General features: G+C 45.9%; 1 protein-coding gene and 1 pseudogene across 2 annotated transcripts in view; one reads left to right on the top strand and one right to left on the bottom strand.

Annotated features, from left to right (window-relative positions):
• The window catches only part of ADAMTS12 (ADAM metallopeptidase with thrombospondin type 1 motif 12), a 297,496-nt gene extending 285,753 nt beyond the window's left edge, over positions 1 to 11,743 (bottom strand). For both annotated transcript variants that reach the window (XM_028098089.2, XM_088023716.1), the window contains exons 1-2: positions 11,617 to 11,743; positions 3,043 to 3,407 (exon numbers count right to left, since the gene is read on the bottom strand). In XM_028098089.2, coding sequence (XP_027953890.1) covers positions 3,043 to 3,407; positions 11,617 to 11,743 — 492 coding nt within the window. The remainder of the gene's footprint in view (positions 1 to 3,042; positions 3,408 to 11,616) is intronic.
• Positions 5,958 to 6,874, top strand: LOC114204870 (histone deacetylase complex subunit SAP25 pseudogene; annotated as a pseudogene).
• Positions 11,744 to 19,637: the final 7,894 nt, after the last annotated feature.

The raw sequence follows: 19,637 nt of genomic DNA, 5'->3' as shown, positions 1-19,637 counted from the left end.
AGAAAGAGAGAGAGCCATGACCAGCTAGCTAGCTCTTCAGATTAGGGGTCAGGATCTAATTCCCCGGTAGTGGCTGGAATTGAGGCTAGGGTTTAGGATAGAGCCAAAAGTCATATTCACTTTAATAAAGCTTAAGCTGAGAAATACTGTCTCTGACTGTGAACAAGAATTTAAAATATTTATTAAAATAACAAACATTAAAAATATTTACTGACTCAGGTATACAGTCCAGGTGCTGGGAGACTATAGACCAAGCTGTCGGTGAAAGGGGGTACCCATGAAGGGTCAGAACCCCAATCCCATATCATGCAGAAGTGTGGAGTGTAACACTTTACAGAAACGTCAACTGAAATACTAACAACAAACTAACCTGGAACAAATCCTTAGAGGGCCCCTGGCAACAGCAAATCCAAAACGACTCCCCAGGAGTCTCACAGGTAATGACTTCCAAGTCTAATTGATTAAACAACATGGTCTCTCCATCAAAGAACTTAGAATGGAACAAATCAACTAAACTGTTCAAAGGAAGCAAATTCCATAACTTCAAGGTTATAAAGACTTGAAGGGAGAGAGTGACGAGAATGGTAAAGATGACGAAGGGAATGCTGCTGGGCTGGGACATGGGCTGACTCAGTGGAGAGCAGCCTCCAAAAACGTGGGGACCAAAGCCACGTGGAAGGTATTAAGTGGAGGAAGGAGGTCACCCCACACCCTGGCCCGAGTGACCTTTCTTGGGTCTTCAGTTTGCAACCATCAGAGCCTGCTCCCAGGGAAGCTAAATAGACCCTAAATTATAGACAACCCCAAGAGAACACAGCCTGTGGCATTAGGGTGACTACATCTAAAGCAAAGATGATGCCACGCCTGAGCCATAGAAAGGAGAAGCAGATGTCCTCCTCCCCGTGAGAGTGTTCCCTTCCTCAGAAAGCCTTCCCAAACGCCACCTCTGTCCTTAGGATGGTGGGGGGCTTAAAAGAGAATATATCCTGAGCCTGCCATCCTGTGAATTTGATTGTGGGGTCATGTTTGGGTGAAAGGGAAAAAAGGTATCACAGAAGTCAGATTCCAGATAAGTGATCAGGAGAAATCAGACACAAGTCCAACCACCATCATTCTGATGAGGAGCACTGGCCATAATGGCAAATGAACTTGAAGCCGGCCAGCTCATATGCTCACAGAAAGGAAAGAAAGTCATTTGGATTTTAGTGCCTATTTTGTAACTGTCCATAAACTGTTCAATTCTGTGTAAAGGGCTCCAAGATTATGTCAGTAGACTCGTTCTTCTGGCAAAAATCATTCAGCAATTTGAATCTAAAATTTCCATCATCTTGGCTACCACATTAGTCCATTAGTTATTATTTGCTTCTTTGTGCCCCTGTGTTTAGTATGAATCTGGAATCTGAATCTGAAAATGCCCACATGGGAGTCTACACTGCTCCCTGGGGCCATTTGAAATGGAAAAGGTTCCAATATTCTGTTCCCAAGCGTGGAATAATGCTAAACAGTGTGCAGTCTCCCGGGGAAAGCACAGGATGAAAAGAGGGGGCAACTGAGAGCAGCAGTTCTCAACCCTGGCTGCGTGCTAGAATTATTCGGGAAGAACTGCTACTTTAGAGTAATATTGGCTACTACTGCTAATTAATCCCCACTCACGCTAATCCACTGGCTGGCAACACCTACCACACATTAGAGTTTCCTAGGGAGCTTTAAAAAATTACTGATGTCTGAGCTCCAGTCTCAGACCAGTTAAATCCAAACATCTGGGAGGACGGGTGGGGAATGGGTACTTTTTAAAAGCTCCCCAGTGGATCCTAATGTTTAACCAGGGTTATGAGTGACTGCTCTAGTCCAGTCTTAAACTTCAGTGAGCATCAGAATCTCCTGGAGGGCTCATTAAAACAAGGGTTTCAAATAAGCAGATAACAGAGAGAGAAGGTAGATTAGTGGTTCCTCCTCTCCTAGGGGAGGTGAGGGGATTAGAGGGCAACCTGTAAGGGGTAGAAAGTCTTGGGCTCAAATCAGCTGTGCAGTAAAGTTATTCAACATCTTCAAGCTTCATCATCGACTAAAATATAACCAAGATGGGGGGCTGGAAAGCAGAAGAGGGCAATGTACAGAAACCACCTCACACACCACACAATCCAGTACCTGGCATATTGGAAACATAAAAAATTAATAAGAGCAGCCAACATCCATTGAGTGTGTATTATTCGTAAGCACTCTTCTAAGGTGTTTATATATATTTATTCATTTAATTCCCACAATACTCTATTAACGGGGATAAGGACATTTTTTTTTCCTATAAAAGCCAGATAGCAATTTTGGGGGCTCATGGGCCATACAGTCCGGATCCCAGCTACTCAGCTCTGCCGTTGTACTTTGAAAGCAGCCTTAGACAATGCAAACACGTGGGCTTCTCTATGTTCCAATAAAACTTTATTTATGAAAACAAGCGGCGGTCCAGATTTGGTCTGCAGGCCGTCCTTTGCCAAGCCCTGCTGTGTGAGATGGGTACTGTCATTATCCCCACTTTATCTCTCACAGATGAGAAAACCAAGGCACGAAGGGATAACCTGACAGCCTAAGTTTCCGTATGAAGTCTGAGGCCGAAGTCCACATAGTCAACTATCTACCAGAGCAGCTGCTGACAACACCATCTTTGCTAGTCAGCCTCTCACTCTGTCCAAATCCAGGTCCTCCTAATTCAAAAGGGGCTGGCCAGCCAGGCAGGCACAATCCCCTCAGAGCGGCCTCAGAGGCTGAAGACAGGACTCCAAACCTCCCTTCCTCCCATGCTGTTCCTGGTTGAAGTTCTCCCTGCTCTGAGGCCTCAGGGCCCTTACTCTCCATACCTCCCAGATCAGTCAACTTTTACTGTTATGCATTTCTCCCCAACCCACTTGGCAGCCAGGACCATGCACATCACAAGTGTTGACTCTGCACGCGCTGAAGGCGCGTGCGAGCCCACTGGTACTGGGTGCGCGCGCTGAGAGGACAGGGACCTGGGGGCAGAGGAGGGAGGCGAGGGACCCAGGCACTCACCAGTCCCTGGCAGGCGCTGAGGGCCGCAGCCCCGATCCTCGTGCCCCGTTGCAGCACTGTGCCCCTGAGATGGCAGGGGGGTGCCGAGGAAGCCACCATCTTCACATGGGAAAGGTTCCCGTATCTCCGCTCCAAGATATAGCTTTTGGAAAGAAATCCCTGATTGACCGACAAGTTAAAGAACAGGTCCTTCTCCTCGTGTGAAATTCTGTAGTACACCCGCTCCTCTGGGCCATCCAAGTCTCTCTTCCTCCTGTTGTTGCTGCTGACGGGATGGTGCAGGCCATAGGACAGAAAATGCCCACTGGCATCTACTCGGACGGGGGCCACCACGTGGTATTCAGGCAGGGCCTTGATAAAATGCTCTGAAAGAAAAGGACACAAAGAATAAAACTGAGAGCACTCTCTGCTGAGTCTCCGGCAAGGTAAACGCTCGGCCATTTGGAACTTAGACTTCAGCGTGTTGATGGCAAAATACCCCTGTTGGCCTGAAGTTTACAGATCCCATCTACCGCACGAACACTGGCAACAGTAAACTCCCTGAATGACTCAAAATCGACTCGGGGTCCCTCCTTGATGACACGTGGCAGTCTGAGCCGACACCCAGGCGCAACTCTGGATGGCAGATGTTTTCCCAGAGACAAATCAAGACGAGAATTCACTCATGAGGCGTCCCGTTAGCAAGAAGGCAAGGTCAGCTTAAGGAATGTTTCAAGTCTTGAGTTCATGAATACAAATCACAGAGCTTCGCTGTTTATTTTAAAGAGCTTAAACGCCTCAGGAACTTCCCATTAACTCAGGTTCGAGGAAAAATAAAAACAGCTAACCCGTCGTATAGACTCTGACAAACTTCACACCGATCACAGCATTAGTGTTCCGTAACATGAAACGGGTACTTAAAGAAACAAACTTGGATATTTTTTTTATTTTTACAAAGTATACAAAATAAAATGGTAAGATGAAAACTGCCGCTTTAAAAATGCAAGACAGGACACTTGTCCCTTCCACACAGGAGAACACATACACCTTTTGGCTTGCTCACGTTTAAATTCCCACCACTTCCTCCTCATCCTGATGTTTGAAAAGAACAAGGAATCTAACTAGCAGGGGCGAATCATCACTCAGGATGCCAGACTACTTAAGGCAAACCATTAGCCACTTAGTAAAATAACTCCTTTTTTGCGTTAGAGAGAAAAAAATTTAAAAAAAGAAAGAAAGAAAGAAAAGGAGTCAGGGAGGAAGCAAGAGAGAGAGAAGGAAAATCAAATTCCACTTGCCACCTCCCAGATGTATTCCTTGCGCCTTCTAGCTTACGTTGGTTTCCATGTTACGTCGCACTTTTGCACTCTCTACTGATACCCTGTTTATTCTCACTTAGGCTTGAACATCCCAACTCCAAACCCCCTTCTTTCTCCTAAGGTCCCTGGTTCAAGTTCTCTCAGGTCCTTACTTTCTGTACCTCCCAGAATAGCCTCATTTTACCATGGTTTTTGTGCATCAGACTTTATTCCCAAAGCCTCTGGGGGCCAGAATCTTGCCCATCACAGCTGCCTCGCTCGCAATGGGTCGCTCTACCACTGAACACATCTGTAGTTGATTAATTAAAAGAACTGGACTTAATGGCGTACGTTTGTAAAACAGCCTCTTTTCCCAGACAACTGCCTTCCAACACACTTTGTGAAATTGTTCATTTCTGCCTTGGATGAAATCTGGGGCAGAGCGCAGAGTTTTCAACTTAGGTACTAATAAATAGCCTCAGTTTTTCAGGTGTAAAAAAATCCAGAACCACTGCTTCTGATTGCGGCGGTTCTGAGCAACAAATCACATAGCAACATGGACAAACCTTTAAAAACAATGTTCAGTGAAAAATAAGAAACAATACAAGTTAATACAGAGCCATTGACATCAGTGGAAAATACATGCACACCAAAACAATAATACAAAGTCAGCCAGAACATATGCAAATGAAAAATACATATGGAACCCATTAAAATGGTTTTCCATGAGGAGGAATGGGAGTAGGGACGAAAATGCATTAAAAAAAAATAAAGCAAGAAAGGGGTCTTGCACAAATCAGTGATGCTAGCTGCCATGAACTAGGAGTCAAATTGACTCAGTCCTCTGACACTCCCCAAAGAATATCTGGACATATTTGGTATCAGAGTCTCACTGACCTTCCAAGTTCAGAGCTTAGGAGGGGAAAGGCCAGGGTGGGTCGGAAGAGGGTGGACACAATTGGCTTCCCTTGGGTTATTCTTTTCTTCTACTACTCACAGTAATGTCTCTGGCTTCTCCTGGGTGAGCAGTGGATGGAAGTTAGGGGCAGAAAAAGTCTTACCCAACAGCGTATAGCCATCATCTTGCAATGGGCCCAGCTGTGCGTGCTCACTGCCCAGATGCTGACTCCCCCTCTCAGGAAATGCTCCTATTTGCCTTATAGGGCCTGTCTCTGAAGATGCATCTCAAAGAACTAAACATGATTTTTGAAAGTATAAAATGAAAGACAAAGCTTGCCTAAGCCCTAGCACCTACTCCTCAAAGAATAAAAGAGCAAACAATTTAGAGTTCTTGACCCAGTTGCTTTCTTTCTAATGGGTTTTGAAGAGATCCAGCATAAGTTGGCTATACAATAATATAATGATAATAACTACAGTAACCATTTAATGAGCACTTGCTGTGAGCCAGGTACCATCAGTCCCTTCTCACTCAGTCCTCACAATTTCAGTGAATTCTCATTTCATAGATTAAGAAACAGAGGAGAGGTGGGCCGGCGACGTGGGCTCGTGGGGCGAGAGGGCGGGCCGCTGCGGGAGGTGGGGGCCGCGAGGGGCAGCGTGGGGCCGCGAGGGGCGAGGTGGGAGGCGCGGGCGGCGCGGGCGGCGCGGACGGCGCGGACGCGGGGCGCAGCGGTGCTGCCCGGCGCTGCCCTCCCCTCCCCCAGACGCGGCATGTTGCCCCGGCCGCCTCGGCTGTGGGACGCGGGCAAAGAGCAGGCGCCCACGGAACAAGGCCCCTCGGCGGGCGGTGACCCCGGCGGGGCATGGACCTCTGGAGAGGAAGCACTGGGGCAGCCAGGGACTCCCCCACAGGACAGCCCGCAGCCCCGCTCCCGAAGGCCTTCCTGGACCCGGAGAGCGCAGCTGCTGCCCTGGGCCCCCCCAGGCCTGCAGTCCCCGGGAGCCCCAGGCGCCCTTCCCCGCCACATGGCCTGGGAGGTGGCCCCCTCAAGGATGACCGTGCTAGCCCCGTGGGACCCCCGCTACAAGGCTAAAGCAGGACCTCGTCTGGTGTGGGGGCCCAGCTGTGCGTCAGGCGCCTCCTTCTCAGGCCGGACCTTGTGTCCTCCCTCGTTCTGGCCGCTGTGTGAGGCAGCCCCAGGCCGGGACCTCAGGCCCCTGGCCCCAGCCACAGGGTATCAGAACGGAGAGCATGCGCCCAGGGATGCAGGGTTCCCGGCGGTGTGCCGTGAAGCTGTCTTTCTGTCAGACCCGCTGCTGCCCTGTGGGCAGCGGGTCCCCCTGTACCTGTCGGAGGCCTCTCAGCAGGTCACGGGCTCTCTGAAGCTGCTGCTCCCACCTCCTGTCATGTCTCCCTGGGTCCTCCGCACCCCATCCCCGGGCTGCTCCCCTGCCTGGCTCAGTGGGCCTGAGCTGATCGCCCTCACTGGCCTCCTGCAGATGAGCCAGGGGGCTCCGAGACCTGCCTCCCCGGGGGCTCCCATGCCCCCTGCTGGCCCCCCAGACCCTGTGGCTGATCACCCAGGCCCCAGGGGCACCCCAGCTGTTCTCATTGCACTGACCCATCTGTCCCACGAACCCCAGACGCCCGTTGAACATAGATAGCTCTTCTGTGGGTTGAGTGGGATCCCCTACTCCCCCAGGCAGGTTCTGTTGACAATAAAGCAGTGTTTTGGTTTGCAAAAAAAAAAGAAAAGAAACAGAGCCTAAGAGAGGTCCCAGAGCCAATATGCAACATCACTTATACTGAAATCTCATGTTTCCTATTTCAAAATCATGTTCTTAGCCCCTGTACTTCACGTACATAAGCAGTTGCCCTTGGCAGAATGTATAACAGAGTAGAAGTGATACCACTGCCCTGGGGAGATGATTTGGCAAGAAGAAGGTGGCTTGACTTCTTCAAGAGGCTTCAATTTGCTCAGCAATAAAGGGAGGATAATAATGCCTGTTTAGCAGGTAGAGTAACAAGAGGGAAGACTAGTTTTGCCTCTTGATTTGATTGCAAATGAAGCAGCTAAGCCATGTCAGCCCATAGGTGTGGACAGAAATAAGAGGCCACGGGAGTGTGACTTATGTTGGTGGCCCACCTGCCGTTGCCTTATCTATACAAAGGCGTCATAATACGAGTTTTTACTTCCTAGGGTGGTTGTGAGGATCCAGTGTGTATTAATATACGTAATAGATGTAAAACAGTGCTTGACAAATAGCACTCAGGGGCTATGATTGGTATTAAAGATACAAACTTGGCCATCAATGATCACTGTGGCCATAAATAGATATAAACTCCAAGCAGAGACAGGGGAGAAGCCCTCACTCACCTTGGCTTCCTCTCAGTGGGTATTTAGTCTGGAAGATGAGGTAGCTATAACTTTGGCCAATAGAAAGCAGAGCTCAGAGGGGATATGATAGGAATGGAGAAAGTACATGTCAGGAAATAATTTTTACCATTTTCTGTGGTCAAGCCCAACATTTAGAGTATACCAATCTGGTCTTGTCTAATCTGTATGGTTCTCTGGGACAGACGTTATTAACTGTGTCCCTCATCTTAGCCCTCATTCCTACCCCCGTAAAAAGACAATGAAGAAGGACAAGGGTTCGTTCTGGGACGATGTGAGCCCGGAGCCCTCCCTTCTAACCGCCGCCCTTGCTGCTTCTCAAGGGTCTACCGCTGAGAACCAGACATCAAGTGGGGGAGTCAACAAGGCTGTGGGTGGGAGGAACTGAGGCACACTGAAATCCCATCACAGTCTGCAGCTTTATGGAAACCCATTATCAGCCCTGCATACCTTGACCTGCCTTCTTTAAAATTAGCCTCGAAACCCTCGGTCGCAAACATTGATGATACTTCCTGAGAAGCTTTGAGTGAAGCCTGTTGGCACAAGTGCTTTTGAAAATTCACAACATCAGGCGAATTTTTACCCTCTGCTTAGAAAGAAAGGAGAGAGGTAAAAGAATATTTACCTGCCAGATTTTATAGTTTAGGTTAAATCTATACTTAACTCTTTGTATTGTGTATTTCTATCTTAGAGAGCAATGAATTTCTAAGGACTCTGCACTAAAAAGAGCAATGAAATTCTCTAAGAGTCAGAAGTTCATTTTCATAATTCTCTTCCATGGGATGCTGCAACCTTTCAAATATATTTTTACCATAGAAAAACCACATGTGTCAAGATGTGGAGGATCGCGTTGATTCCCCCCCCAAGTTGTAAAATACGCCACAGGAGGTTGGATTTGCTCACCAACTATATGATCACTAACCTCCAGACTATCATTGCTTATGATAACAAACACAAATAAAATATCAAAACTGTGAAGTGTCTTCTTACATAAAGAAGATATATGAAATCATTTCCTTCCTTCTTTTTTTCCAAATAGCATAGATACATAATTAGGCCATTTGTCTTGAAGCACACTCGAAACACTTGTCTGGAAACACTCCCTCTGTTCTTGCACCAACCTGTGCTGCCGAAAACACATTTCTACCGTGAGATAAAGTTCCTGCCCTGTTGATTTCAGAGTTGCTGGGAGCAAACGAGATCATAGACGCAGCCGGTGACTTGTAGACAATACAAGGAATAAGGAACCCGAGAGGCTATCACTGGCTGTGGAAAAAAAGGCAGTATGTTGTGCACAGGACTAATATTTCCCATTGTTCTGATACTTGGTTCGGAACCAAGAAACCTTGTGGAAGTCACTGCACTTTTCTATATCACAAGTGAGTGATGTGGAAAGAATACTGGGCAGAGTGTCAAATCTGCCTTTTCTGCTCCCAGAAAAGATTGGATGTACCCCTGTGTTCTTTTCCAGGGCTAAAATCCTCCCTCTGCCCGACCCGTAGGGCTAGGAAGAATGTTAACGATTATCTAGAGTCAGAATGTTTCCAACCACACCCTGTACAATCCCCTCCACCCCTCGGGTGAAGGAGCACTTCACAGGTGCCCACTGAACACACGCTGACTAACAGACTCACCTCCGAGGCCCCCCTTCCTCCTCTGGAAAAATAAGGATAGCAGAGATGATATCTGAAGTCACTTTCAAGTTTAAATGCTCAGAATTTGGGTGCAATTCAAAGATGTCAGAGGGCGCCTGGGTGGCTCAGTTGGTTGGGCGACTGCCTTCTGCTCAGGTCATGATCCCGGGGTCCTGGGAACGAGTCCCTCATTGGGCGCCCCCTGCTCTGCGGGGAGCCCGCGTCTCCCTCTCCCTCTGCCTGCCAATCCCCCTGCTTGTGTGTTCTCGGTCTCTGTCATATAAATAAATAAAATCTTTAAAGAAAAAAAACAAAAAAAAAATGTTGTCAGAGTAGAAGTGGAAATCTAGGTACGTTGGTTCTTTGTGAAATGACAGGCTGGTCATTTGGGGCAAAACCCAGGTCATCCTAGTTCCAAGAAGCCTTAGAATTTTCTCATCCCTTCTCCCCAACTCTCTCTCTCTCTCTCTCTCTCAATTGTTCTCCCTCTCTCCACTCGGTTCTAAATGAAGCCTGCTCAGGAATTTCTCTGTTGCACCAAATGTGGGTTACTTGTAAACCCATTGGTGAGTTAAGAACAAATATTCTGGAGAAGACTTTTAGAAATGGAAATTATTTTTAAAACCTAAATATCTGTGCATCGCTGATAAACTCCGAGCACTCTACAGCTACTTGTCAGTATCAAATACTTTCAGCACATAACCCCAGTTGCGACCAAGCAAAACAACCATCTCTCCCCTTCCAGAGAGGAGAGAGCAACGCCCAGGGGGCGTCTGCTCCACACTAAATTGAATTTGCTTACGAAGAAGATGTGGAGCAAGGAGAGCTGAAAACCAATGCAGGACAATGTGTCTTTGAACCAAATCATCTCCAAACGCCCTGGGAAGCGCTCACAGGCTCTGATTGTGCTGCTAGAAGGGAGACTTTTCACAAAGGGGCTGTTTTTCAAAGAAAAACAAACGCTATTTTAAACTTGGGGGTGGGAGATTGTATCTGGAAGGTTTACACAAACAAGTGCTGGGTGATTGACATCTAACCCTGGTGTTCAGGCTCCAGCTTCCAAGGAAAGCAAAAGGGACTTGCTTCGGATTGCTCCTAAAGTCACAGCAGATGAGCTCTCAGCAGTATTTGAACTTTGCAATGTAGGCAGAACCCTGTGTGGAAATCCTCAACAAAGGCAGGCTCCTGATCTCTGCCACCCAAGTGGTCTTGCGGATTAAAGGGGGTCCAAGTGCTAGAGAAGCTTCTCAAGGCTTGAGCATAGTCAACAAACACTGAACATAATGTTTGCTAAAACAGTGCTCTGTGTGTGTGTGTGTGTGTGTGTGTGTGTGTGTGTTGCCCCTACCCTATTATTGCTAAGAGGCCAGGCTCTGGAGCCAGGCTACCTGGGTTCAAAACCTCACTCCACCATGAGCTGGGCCCATAAACCCATCAAGCTTCCTCAGCTTTAAAACAGGGACAGTAACAATGGTCCCCGCACCCCAGAAGGCTGTGGACAGTGGTTGCTGGGCTGACACATGCGGAGTGCCGCAGCAGTCTTGGTGCATGGAACTTTCTGCAGCCACACAGGCCACTCTTGCCGCTCTGTCTTCTCCTAGAGGCACAAGGAACTCCCCACCGAACACAAAAGTGTCTCTGACCCTTCCAAGTCCAATAAAAAAGCAGAAGCAGCTCCGCTGCTCTGCCCAAGGTGTTAGGTTTAAAGGACAAGTTGTCCTAACAGGCCTGCCAGTGTTTTCCACAGCATTGTATGTTTCATGACATTCACAAGGACATGCAGTCAGCCCTCCCCAGGAAGGCAGGACAGGGAAAGGTGAGCCTCTACAGTGGTAAATTTCCCCCCAAAAGAACTGTTATTTTTAAAAGACAGCCCTAAATCTTTCCAGGAAACCAAAACACAGCCAAACTCATTCAGCAGGGGGCCGGAATCACATTTCCCCTCCCCTGTCCAGAGCTGAAACTAACTGGAAACACTGCCGGTGGCTAGTTGGAACTTAAAAAAAAAAAAAAAAAAATCATTTTCCATGTTCAGAATTTGAAAAACAGAGGATTGAAACAGTGCAGCATTCAAAGAAGAGACAAAGGGGGGCGGCATTACCAGTTACCTCTTGGGTCTTTCCCCTGCTGCAGCATTAGTGTGTAAGAGACGGGATACTGGCCTTTCAGTAAGAATTAAGAAACCATCACATTCAACACTGAATTCTGAGATACCCCATGTTACTGAGCTCCCAGCCCAGATTTCCTTACAACTCAGCCAAACGGTTTTGCAGAGTTCAGCCAGTGGGGGAGGGGAAGGGAGAGCAACCAACTTTCCATGCGTCTCACCACCACGGTTTTCAAAGGAAATAAAGAAAAGCCACTAACCTTGCCTCCTGTCCGGGAAGTGCACCGGGCCTGGCTGAGCTTGTCTCCCATAGCAAAGGGCCCCAAAGTTAAGGAGGTGAGCTACAACGGAGAGGTTTGCAAGCCAGCTCCTCTGGGCACATGGCATGATTCGGTTGTTGGGGAGAAGAAAAGTCACCAAGGTTTAGCTCTCAGCTCAAGAAATCAAGTCCCCGCCTGTGGCCGAGCAGAAAGATGCAGAGGTGCATGGTCCAGGAGTGGGACGGAGCGGCTGGAAAGCTGCCCACGACTTCCCTTTGCTTTTTTAAGGGGAAAAGGGCTAGTTACCTTTATCCCCCTTCCCTCCTGAAAGGGGAATGATTCAACTGGCAATCTGCTTTCCGCGGGGTGTGGGACGGGTCCGAGCGGGAGGGGGCAGCCCACCCAAGATCCCCACCCCTCTGCCTTCCGCGCGGGGCCTCGCAGCCAACTCCGCGCATCTTCCTCCGGCCTCCCACCCCCACGCTCCTCCGGCCCCGCCCAGAGCCCTGCAGAGCCGGCCAAATAGGGGAGACCCGGGAGAGCCACCCTGGGCGGGACTGCGAAAAGAGAGGCCCCCAGGCCAGCCCTCTCTGGCCGAAATACAGGCCGAAAGTGCTGAGCGCAGAGGTGGGGCACCAGGGACCCCACTCCTCCAACCCTCCCGGCTCAGTGCTGCCCCCTTGGCTGCCTTTCTCCACCCAGTTCCGAACTTTTCCTAACAATGCTCTACAGGGACCCCGCCATCGGCCAGGCTTCTCTGGGATTCCCCTCCAAAGCATACTAGGACTTCCATTTAAAATAGAAATGGGCAGTTTCTGTCTTGGCCAAGTCACACAGAGGGAAATGGCCTGAGCTAATCTTCTGGTTCAACCCTGAACCAGTCCATGGGCACGAAGAGGTGATGCGACCAAATGATTATGAGCTCCGCTGGGTCTGCAGGTCCCGCTGGTGCCTTTCTACTTTTATTACCCCACCTTTCCTAGCCCACCTCCACTCACCCACAAGGAAACCAAGACAGTGGAGGAAGTAAATAAGCCCAAGACCTGGGTGAAGGTATTTCTCCAGTTGACCGGCCCAGCTGCTCATGGAGGGGGCATCCACTGGGCTGGAGCTTTACATTACTGAGAGAATGCTGCAAACCAGGGGGCTCGCCAAGCATCCTGAGAATTTACTGGGTAATCCAGCCAAGATTTCACGCCTCTGGGCTGAAACAGGCTTCCTCACTCCATTCAGGAGGAATTTGGCCCCATACTGGTCCTCCATGGCTTCCAGCCAGCCATGTGTCCAATGAGAGGTGCAGGAAGGCTACTCCTTCAACCCTGCGCAGGTCTGGGCAGCCCCAGCAATGCAGTGACCCAAGGGCAAGGTGGTCCTCACGGGCTTGGGGTGGGTATGAATCCTTCAGACTGGATGCATATGCTCCACGGTATTTCGAGGGGGTATGAATTAGTTTTCTCTTATCGGCATTAAGCATTCCCATAACGTTGGTGACTTAAAACAGCACAGATTTAGTATCATACAGTTCTGGAGTTCAGAAGTCTGAGATGGGTCTCCCTGGACTAAAATCCAGGTATTAGCACAGGTGCATTCCTTTCTGGAAGCTGTGGGGAAGAGTTGTTTTCCTGTCGTTTTAATCTTCTAAGAGGCTACCCACACTCCTCAGTCCCTTGCCCTCTGCCCCTGGTTTCAAAGTCAGCGATGGCCGGTGAGTCTCCTATATGGCATCATCGTGACACTATCTCTTTTCCCTTCCTTTTCCATTTATAAGGACCCTTGTGATGACATTGGGCCCACTCACATCATCCAGAACAATGTCGTGATCTTAAGGCCAGCCCATTAGCAACCTTAATTCCACCTGCAACCTTTATCCCCCTCATAGTGTAACAACATGTTATGTCATCATGGGCCAGTCTTGGAAGTGCTCTGAGCCTCTTCTCCTGTGACATAAATATTAAGTAGGAAGAGCATAACTTAAGTGCAAAAGAAACTCAGATATGACAGGCATGTCTGGTGAAGTGATCAGGCAGAAATGCAATTGCAAGGGCACTGAAGAACCACTTAGAGCCAGAACTCCTTTTGGTTCTTTTCCTTTCTTCCTCTTCTCCTTCCCCTCAGTCTCCCTCCTCCACTTCCTCCTCTTCTTCCTCTTCATTTTATCCTTTTAATAGCAAGCGGGCTCTCATCTGAGGGTGGGATCACTCCTGCCTTCTGTGCCCTGGAGAAGAGCTGTGTCTCTCAGGCAAGAAAACTCTGGGGACTTTTGAGTCCCAGTAATGTCAGGGAATGTCAGGGAGGATCCATGGAATATTCTGGACTCACAGTTTCATAACCTCTTCAACTCTAATGGCTTTCCCCTTACTTTCTCTCCCCCTCCTACTCTCAAGACCATGACCAGAAATATCTGTCATCCAGAGTCATCCAAGCCTGAAACATTGAAACTATAAAATCCCACCAAAATATTGTATTCTGTCAGCCCTTTCAAACCTTTGTACCCAGTACCATGGGTCTTCAGCCTAGTAAGGACTGTCTGTCTCCTGATCTCTCCATCTTTGGTTGTCTCATAATCTATAAGCATCTCTCTGGCTTTATCTCCTTTTCTGCCAGCCATATCCTATAATTCATCTCCTTAAATAATCTCTCACCAGTGCCTTCAACTCTTCCTCATCAAACTCTAACCTTGTTTTATCCTAACTGCTGATTTTCTCGCTTTATGTTTCCAAGTGCTGTTGAAAAAACTCACCTAATTGCACCTACTGGTGCAACTATCAATTCATGTCTCCAAGTTCAGCAAGTTTTCAACATGACTCAGCACAAATACGCATCCTGCCACTATTCTAACACCAAGTTCTTCCTACTTTTTCCAAAATTTACAAAATACCTCCAAAGCTTGGTATTTCCTCGGGGTAGAGGGAAGAGTTCATCTTACTCAGCTTTTGCTCCGCTCGTTGGGAAAAGGTAACAAATGTTCTTGGTGACAAAGGTTGGCAGTGATTAAAAAAAAAAAAAAAGCCAACTACCTTTCCTGATATGTCCACTGTAGAGAGCAGAGCTGTGAATCACTGCAGAGTCTCCAAAATACCCCTGAGGTGGCTGATGAAAATATACTACCACTGAAGAAAGACTATAAAAACATGTAAAATACAAGAATTGAATAATAGCTAAGAGGAAAGTTTATTATACACTGATTACGTACGGGGCTCTGTGCTGACCACCGTACTGCATTACCTTATTTAATCTTCACAAAAACCTATTACATAGGTACTATTATTATCCTTGGTTGATAGGGGGGGAAACACTGAAAGATTACACAACTCGCCTAGGACCGCATCACTATGAAGTGGGAAACCGGCATGAAGTAGTGAGGTTCAGAAGAAGGAAAAGATTTAGCCAAGCCACTAAACAGAATCAAATACATGTCTGTCTTACTTAAGGCCCCTGTGTCATGCCCTCATTCACAGAGAGTGGAAGCGCTAAGAACACTGATATACAGCCATCATTGTAGCATCTCAGGTGGTGGTTTAGTTTACTATGGTGAAGTATTTTCTGTGCAAAAATACAAATTGTAACAAAAGATATAAGATGCTTCACCAAGAGCTCCCTCTGTTTTCATGAGCAAAGAAGGCTTTCAAAAAGCTCATAAAGCTCATACTTTCCAACTAAGCCTATAGAAGCACAAGGGATAGCTGAAATTCCAGGACCGGTAGTCCAATGCATTTCTCAGAACTGTCATTAACACTGGAAAGGCAAAATAAACTGACTGCAAACAAAAACAAACCAAAACCACCCTTTCTTCAAAAATCATACATTTAAATGTTGTTGTCACGTGTACTATTTTCTTTTTTTTTTTTTACGTTTTTATTTAAATTCCAGTTAGTTAACATACAGTGTTACATTAGTTTCAGGTGTACAATACAGTGATTCAACACTCCATACAACACCTGCTGCTCATCACAGCAAGTGCCCTCCTTAATCCCCATCTCCCCTCACCCATGCCCCTGCCCGCTTCCCCTCTGGTAACCATCAGTTTGTTCTCTACAGTTAAGAAAGAGTCTGTTTCTTGGTTTACCTCTCTCTCTCTCTCTTTTTTCCCCTTTGCTTATTTGTTCTGTTTCTTAAATTACACATATGAGTGAAATCATATAGTATTTGTCTTTCTCTGACTGACTTATTTTCCTTAGCATAATATTCTGTAGCTCCATTCATGTCGTTGCAAATGTCAAGATTTTATTCTTTTTGATGGCTGAGTAATATTCCATTGTATATGTGTACCGCATCTTCTTTATCCATTCATCAGTCGTCGGACGCTTGGTCTGTTTCCAAAATTTGGTTATTATAAATAATGCTGCTATAAACATTGCACGCCTGTATCCCTTTGAATTAATATTTTTGTATTCTTTGGGTAAATACCTAGTGGTACAATTGCCAGATCATAGGGTAGTTCTGTACTATTTTCTTTTAAACCTCTCTGCAGTCTTAAAAGAAGATGGAAGTAAGTATTTGTAACCCTCAGAAGTGTAAGTTCCCTTTTATTCTTCCACCCAAGTGTATTCAATGTGTAAGTGGATCAATCATCAGCACTGCCCACCCTGTACACTCAGCTCGCAGAGAGTTTGCCTACCTGCCTCAATCTGAAGATCCTGGAATCTATGCCTTGCAGATTTTGTAAAGTTACCTGGCCTTGGATCAAGTGGATTCCATTTTGGAACATCCTTCTGATGTTGTAATTAATCAATTTAATCAATTTAATAAACAATGTCATGGTAATGCCCCTTTGAAAGCCATGGCTGAAAAGGCTATGGATCCCTGATTAATGAAATATACTATTGGCTGGAAGAAAACAGCCCATTTCAGAAAAAAATGTGTAGCGCATATTTTTGCAGTAAATTGAAACTAACTTCAGTTTGTTTCTTAATGCATCTTAAGCCTAATCAAAATGAAATATAACAAGATTTTACCGGGTTGATGGGGGGAGATTCACATGGGAGGCCTGCCAGAGAGAGCCCAAGTCATTCGAGGGGGGGGACAGGAAGGAGCCTATTGAAAGGTGTCAGAACCTCAGCAATTTTAATTGTCATCCATGTAGGACCGCTGCCCAACGCATGGTGTCAGAGACTGAGCAGAGTGAGGAGGGCATCCATCTGAGAAGAACTGTCCCAGCAGGGTGTTGAAATACTGACAGGGTAAAGAGGGGTGGGGTGATGGTGGCAACTGATGGCGGGAATTGGAGATTGGTTACATACATACTGATCAGATAAGTAAACATAGCAAGGATAGTGGGAGTCAAGTTCCTCACTACCAGTGAAGAGAATTACCAATATAAAAAAAAAGAGAAAAGTAGAATAAACTCTATGTTGGATTATAACTAAGGTAACTGGTATGAATCCAAAGTTGTTGGTGACTGTATAGGTGCATATAGAAGTAAAGATATAAATAGGCATAAGTATTACGTCTATGGGTGTGTACATACATATATTGCCTAGGCCTGTTCACTTGAGGGTGTTGGAGCAATGACTCCCCAGCAGCAATGAGCACATCTGACACCCAGATCTTGGATTCTAAATACCATTCGCCTCTAAAAGGAACCAGGACTCCTTAGAGAAATGACTGACTTCAGAACTAGGGCTTGGGAGATAGAAGATAAAACTGAAACATTTTATTGCTAAAACAAACAAACAAAAAAACAAAACAAAAACCTCAAAGAAAGATGAGAGCTTTGTCAATAGGAGAGAGGGGTTAACATGAAAGAGCCCCCACTGGGCAAGTCTAGGAAAATTTAAGCAAAAATATATAATAGTAATAAATTATTAGTCTTATAATAAGATAAGAACCCATGAATCCATGATACAAATAGATAAACGAATAGAGAGATTGATGAGGAATGGGAACTTTATATCATTTTAAAGCATCTCCTCCCAAATGTTTATTAAATATAAAAGCCAAAAGAGTACTTCAGAGTAGACAAGCATAGCAAATATCCCCTTAATCAAGTAAACAAAGAAAACAAAATCAGTAGTGTGGACAATCAAAACCGTGTGCTACCTGACAGGCTGCAGTAAGAACACTATCACTCTGTAAAATATCTGCCCAGGATACATAACCTGAATCTAATCATGAGAAAACATCAGACAACTGAAATCGAGGGAGATTCTACAAAATAACTGTGGTGTTTGTTTTTTTTTTTTTAATCTTCAAAATGCCAAGAAAGTCAAAGGAAAACTGAAAAACTGTTCCACATTGAAGGAGACCAAAGAGATATGGCGACGAACAGCAACACATGATTCTGAAGATCCTTCTGTGACAAAAGACATTGTTGAAACAATTAGGAGACAGAGAATGGGATGTTAGTATTGTATCACTTAATGTCCTGATTCTGAGGGTTATGGCTGTGTAGAGGACTGTCCTTGTTTGTTAGAGATACACATGAAAGTATTTGGAGGTGAAGTGGCATCTCGTTGACAATTTACTCTCAAATGATTCAGAACACAAAATGTTGTCTTTAACTTGACTTCCAACTTTTATGTGGGTTTGAGATTGTTTCTAAATAAAAAACACAAAATGTAACAGTATGTTCTTATTCTTTAAAATAATTTAACACTTGGTGGAGATACTATAGAATTGGAAATTAGAGAAGACTAATAATGAGAAGTTAGTAGCCAACTGAGTGCCCATGCGTGGTGGTCTCTGAGCAGCCATGCTGGCACCTACAGATGCGATCATTATCAGATTGGTCCTGTGTTAGTCCTGAGCCATGTGGGCACCAGTCCCTCTCTGTCATTCTGCCTTAAAGATTAAGTCTGAATTAAAGAATAGTGTGTCCATTGTTCCCAAGGAGAGGCGGAAATTAGGAATGGAATGTATTAGGGAAACCTTGAGCACTCCTGCCTTAGCAAAAAGAGAATACTTCACGTCTTCATTCAACAAATATTTATTGACTGCCTTCTGTGTCCAGGCACTGGGAATATAACAACAAATGAAATAATCAGAGACTCTTTCCTCATGTTTGCATGTGCCATGGCTTGAGCCAGGGGGAAAGAGAATAAAGAAGTAAATATATAATATGTAAGACAGTGGTAAGAACAGTGGAGAACAATGAACAGGCTGAGGAGGACTGGAAGTGATCAAGATGGATGGGTTCCTGTTTTATATAAGAGGGTCAAGAATGGCCTCCCTTAAGATGATTTTAAAAGAAGGCATTAAGAATCTGGATGAAATAGGTATCTAGGAGAAGAACATTCCAGGCCAAGGAGACAGTAATAGGAAAGACCCTCAAATGGGAATAAGTAGGAATGTGCTTAGAGAGCTCAAGAGGAAGCAAAGTGTTTGTTGTGGCTATAGGGTGTGAACAAGGGCAGAGTGCTGATAGACAGGAGAAGGGAAGGTCATGAAGGCACTTAGAGACCACAAGGAAGATTTTGGATTGTACCCTGAGCACTTTAAGAAACCACTGGGGGTGGGGGGTGGGGTTGAGTACAGGAGTGACAAGAATTGACCTAGGATTTATAAGTTTTCTTGGGCTGCTGTAGAGGGAAAAGGAGGAGCACAAAGAGCAGTTAGGAGGCCACTGAATTAACTCAGGTACAAGATAATGATGGATTACATCAGGTGGTAGCAGAAGACATGGTGAAAATTGATCAGATTTATTTTGAAGGTAAAAAAATAACAAGACTTTCTAATCAATTGGATGTGAAATCCACTCAAGGTGGATTTCAAGGTTTAGAGTTGCCCATAATTGAGTTGGGGAAGACGGAAGGTAGAATAAAATGGTGGGAGTGGGGAAAGTCAGAAGTTCAGTTTGAGACATGTTAAGATGTCTTTTAGATATCTGAAAGGAAATGTCAAGTAGACCATTGGATATACAAGTCTGGAGTTGAGAGAGAGGTTCAGGTTGGGAAGTCATCATAGGTATTTGGATGATATTAGTAGCTTTGAAATGGAATGTGAATACCTATTGTATGTATGCATGTAGCGGAGAAGAAAAAAGACATGAGGCTTGTGCTCTGGGTGCTATAAACTAAATATCT

Source organism: Eumetopias jubatus, unplaced genomic scaffold (assembly GCF_037043125.1).
Source record: "Eumetopias jubatus isolate StellerSeaLion01/CBP00866 unplaced genomic scaffold, mEumJub1_p1.0 scaffold_5, whole genome shotgun sequence".
In the NCBI taxonomy this organism is placed as follows: domain Eukaryota; kingdom Metazoa; phylum Chordata; class Mammalia; order Carnivora; family Otariidae; genus Eumetopias; species Eumetopias jubatus.
The sequence above is the reverse complement of the archived record's forward strand: the minus strand, read 5'-3'. Positions and strand labels throughout refer to the sequence as shown.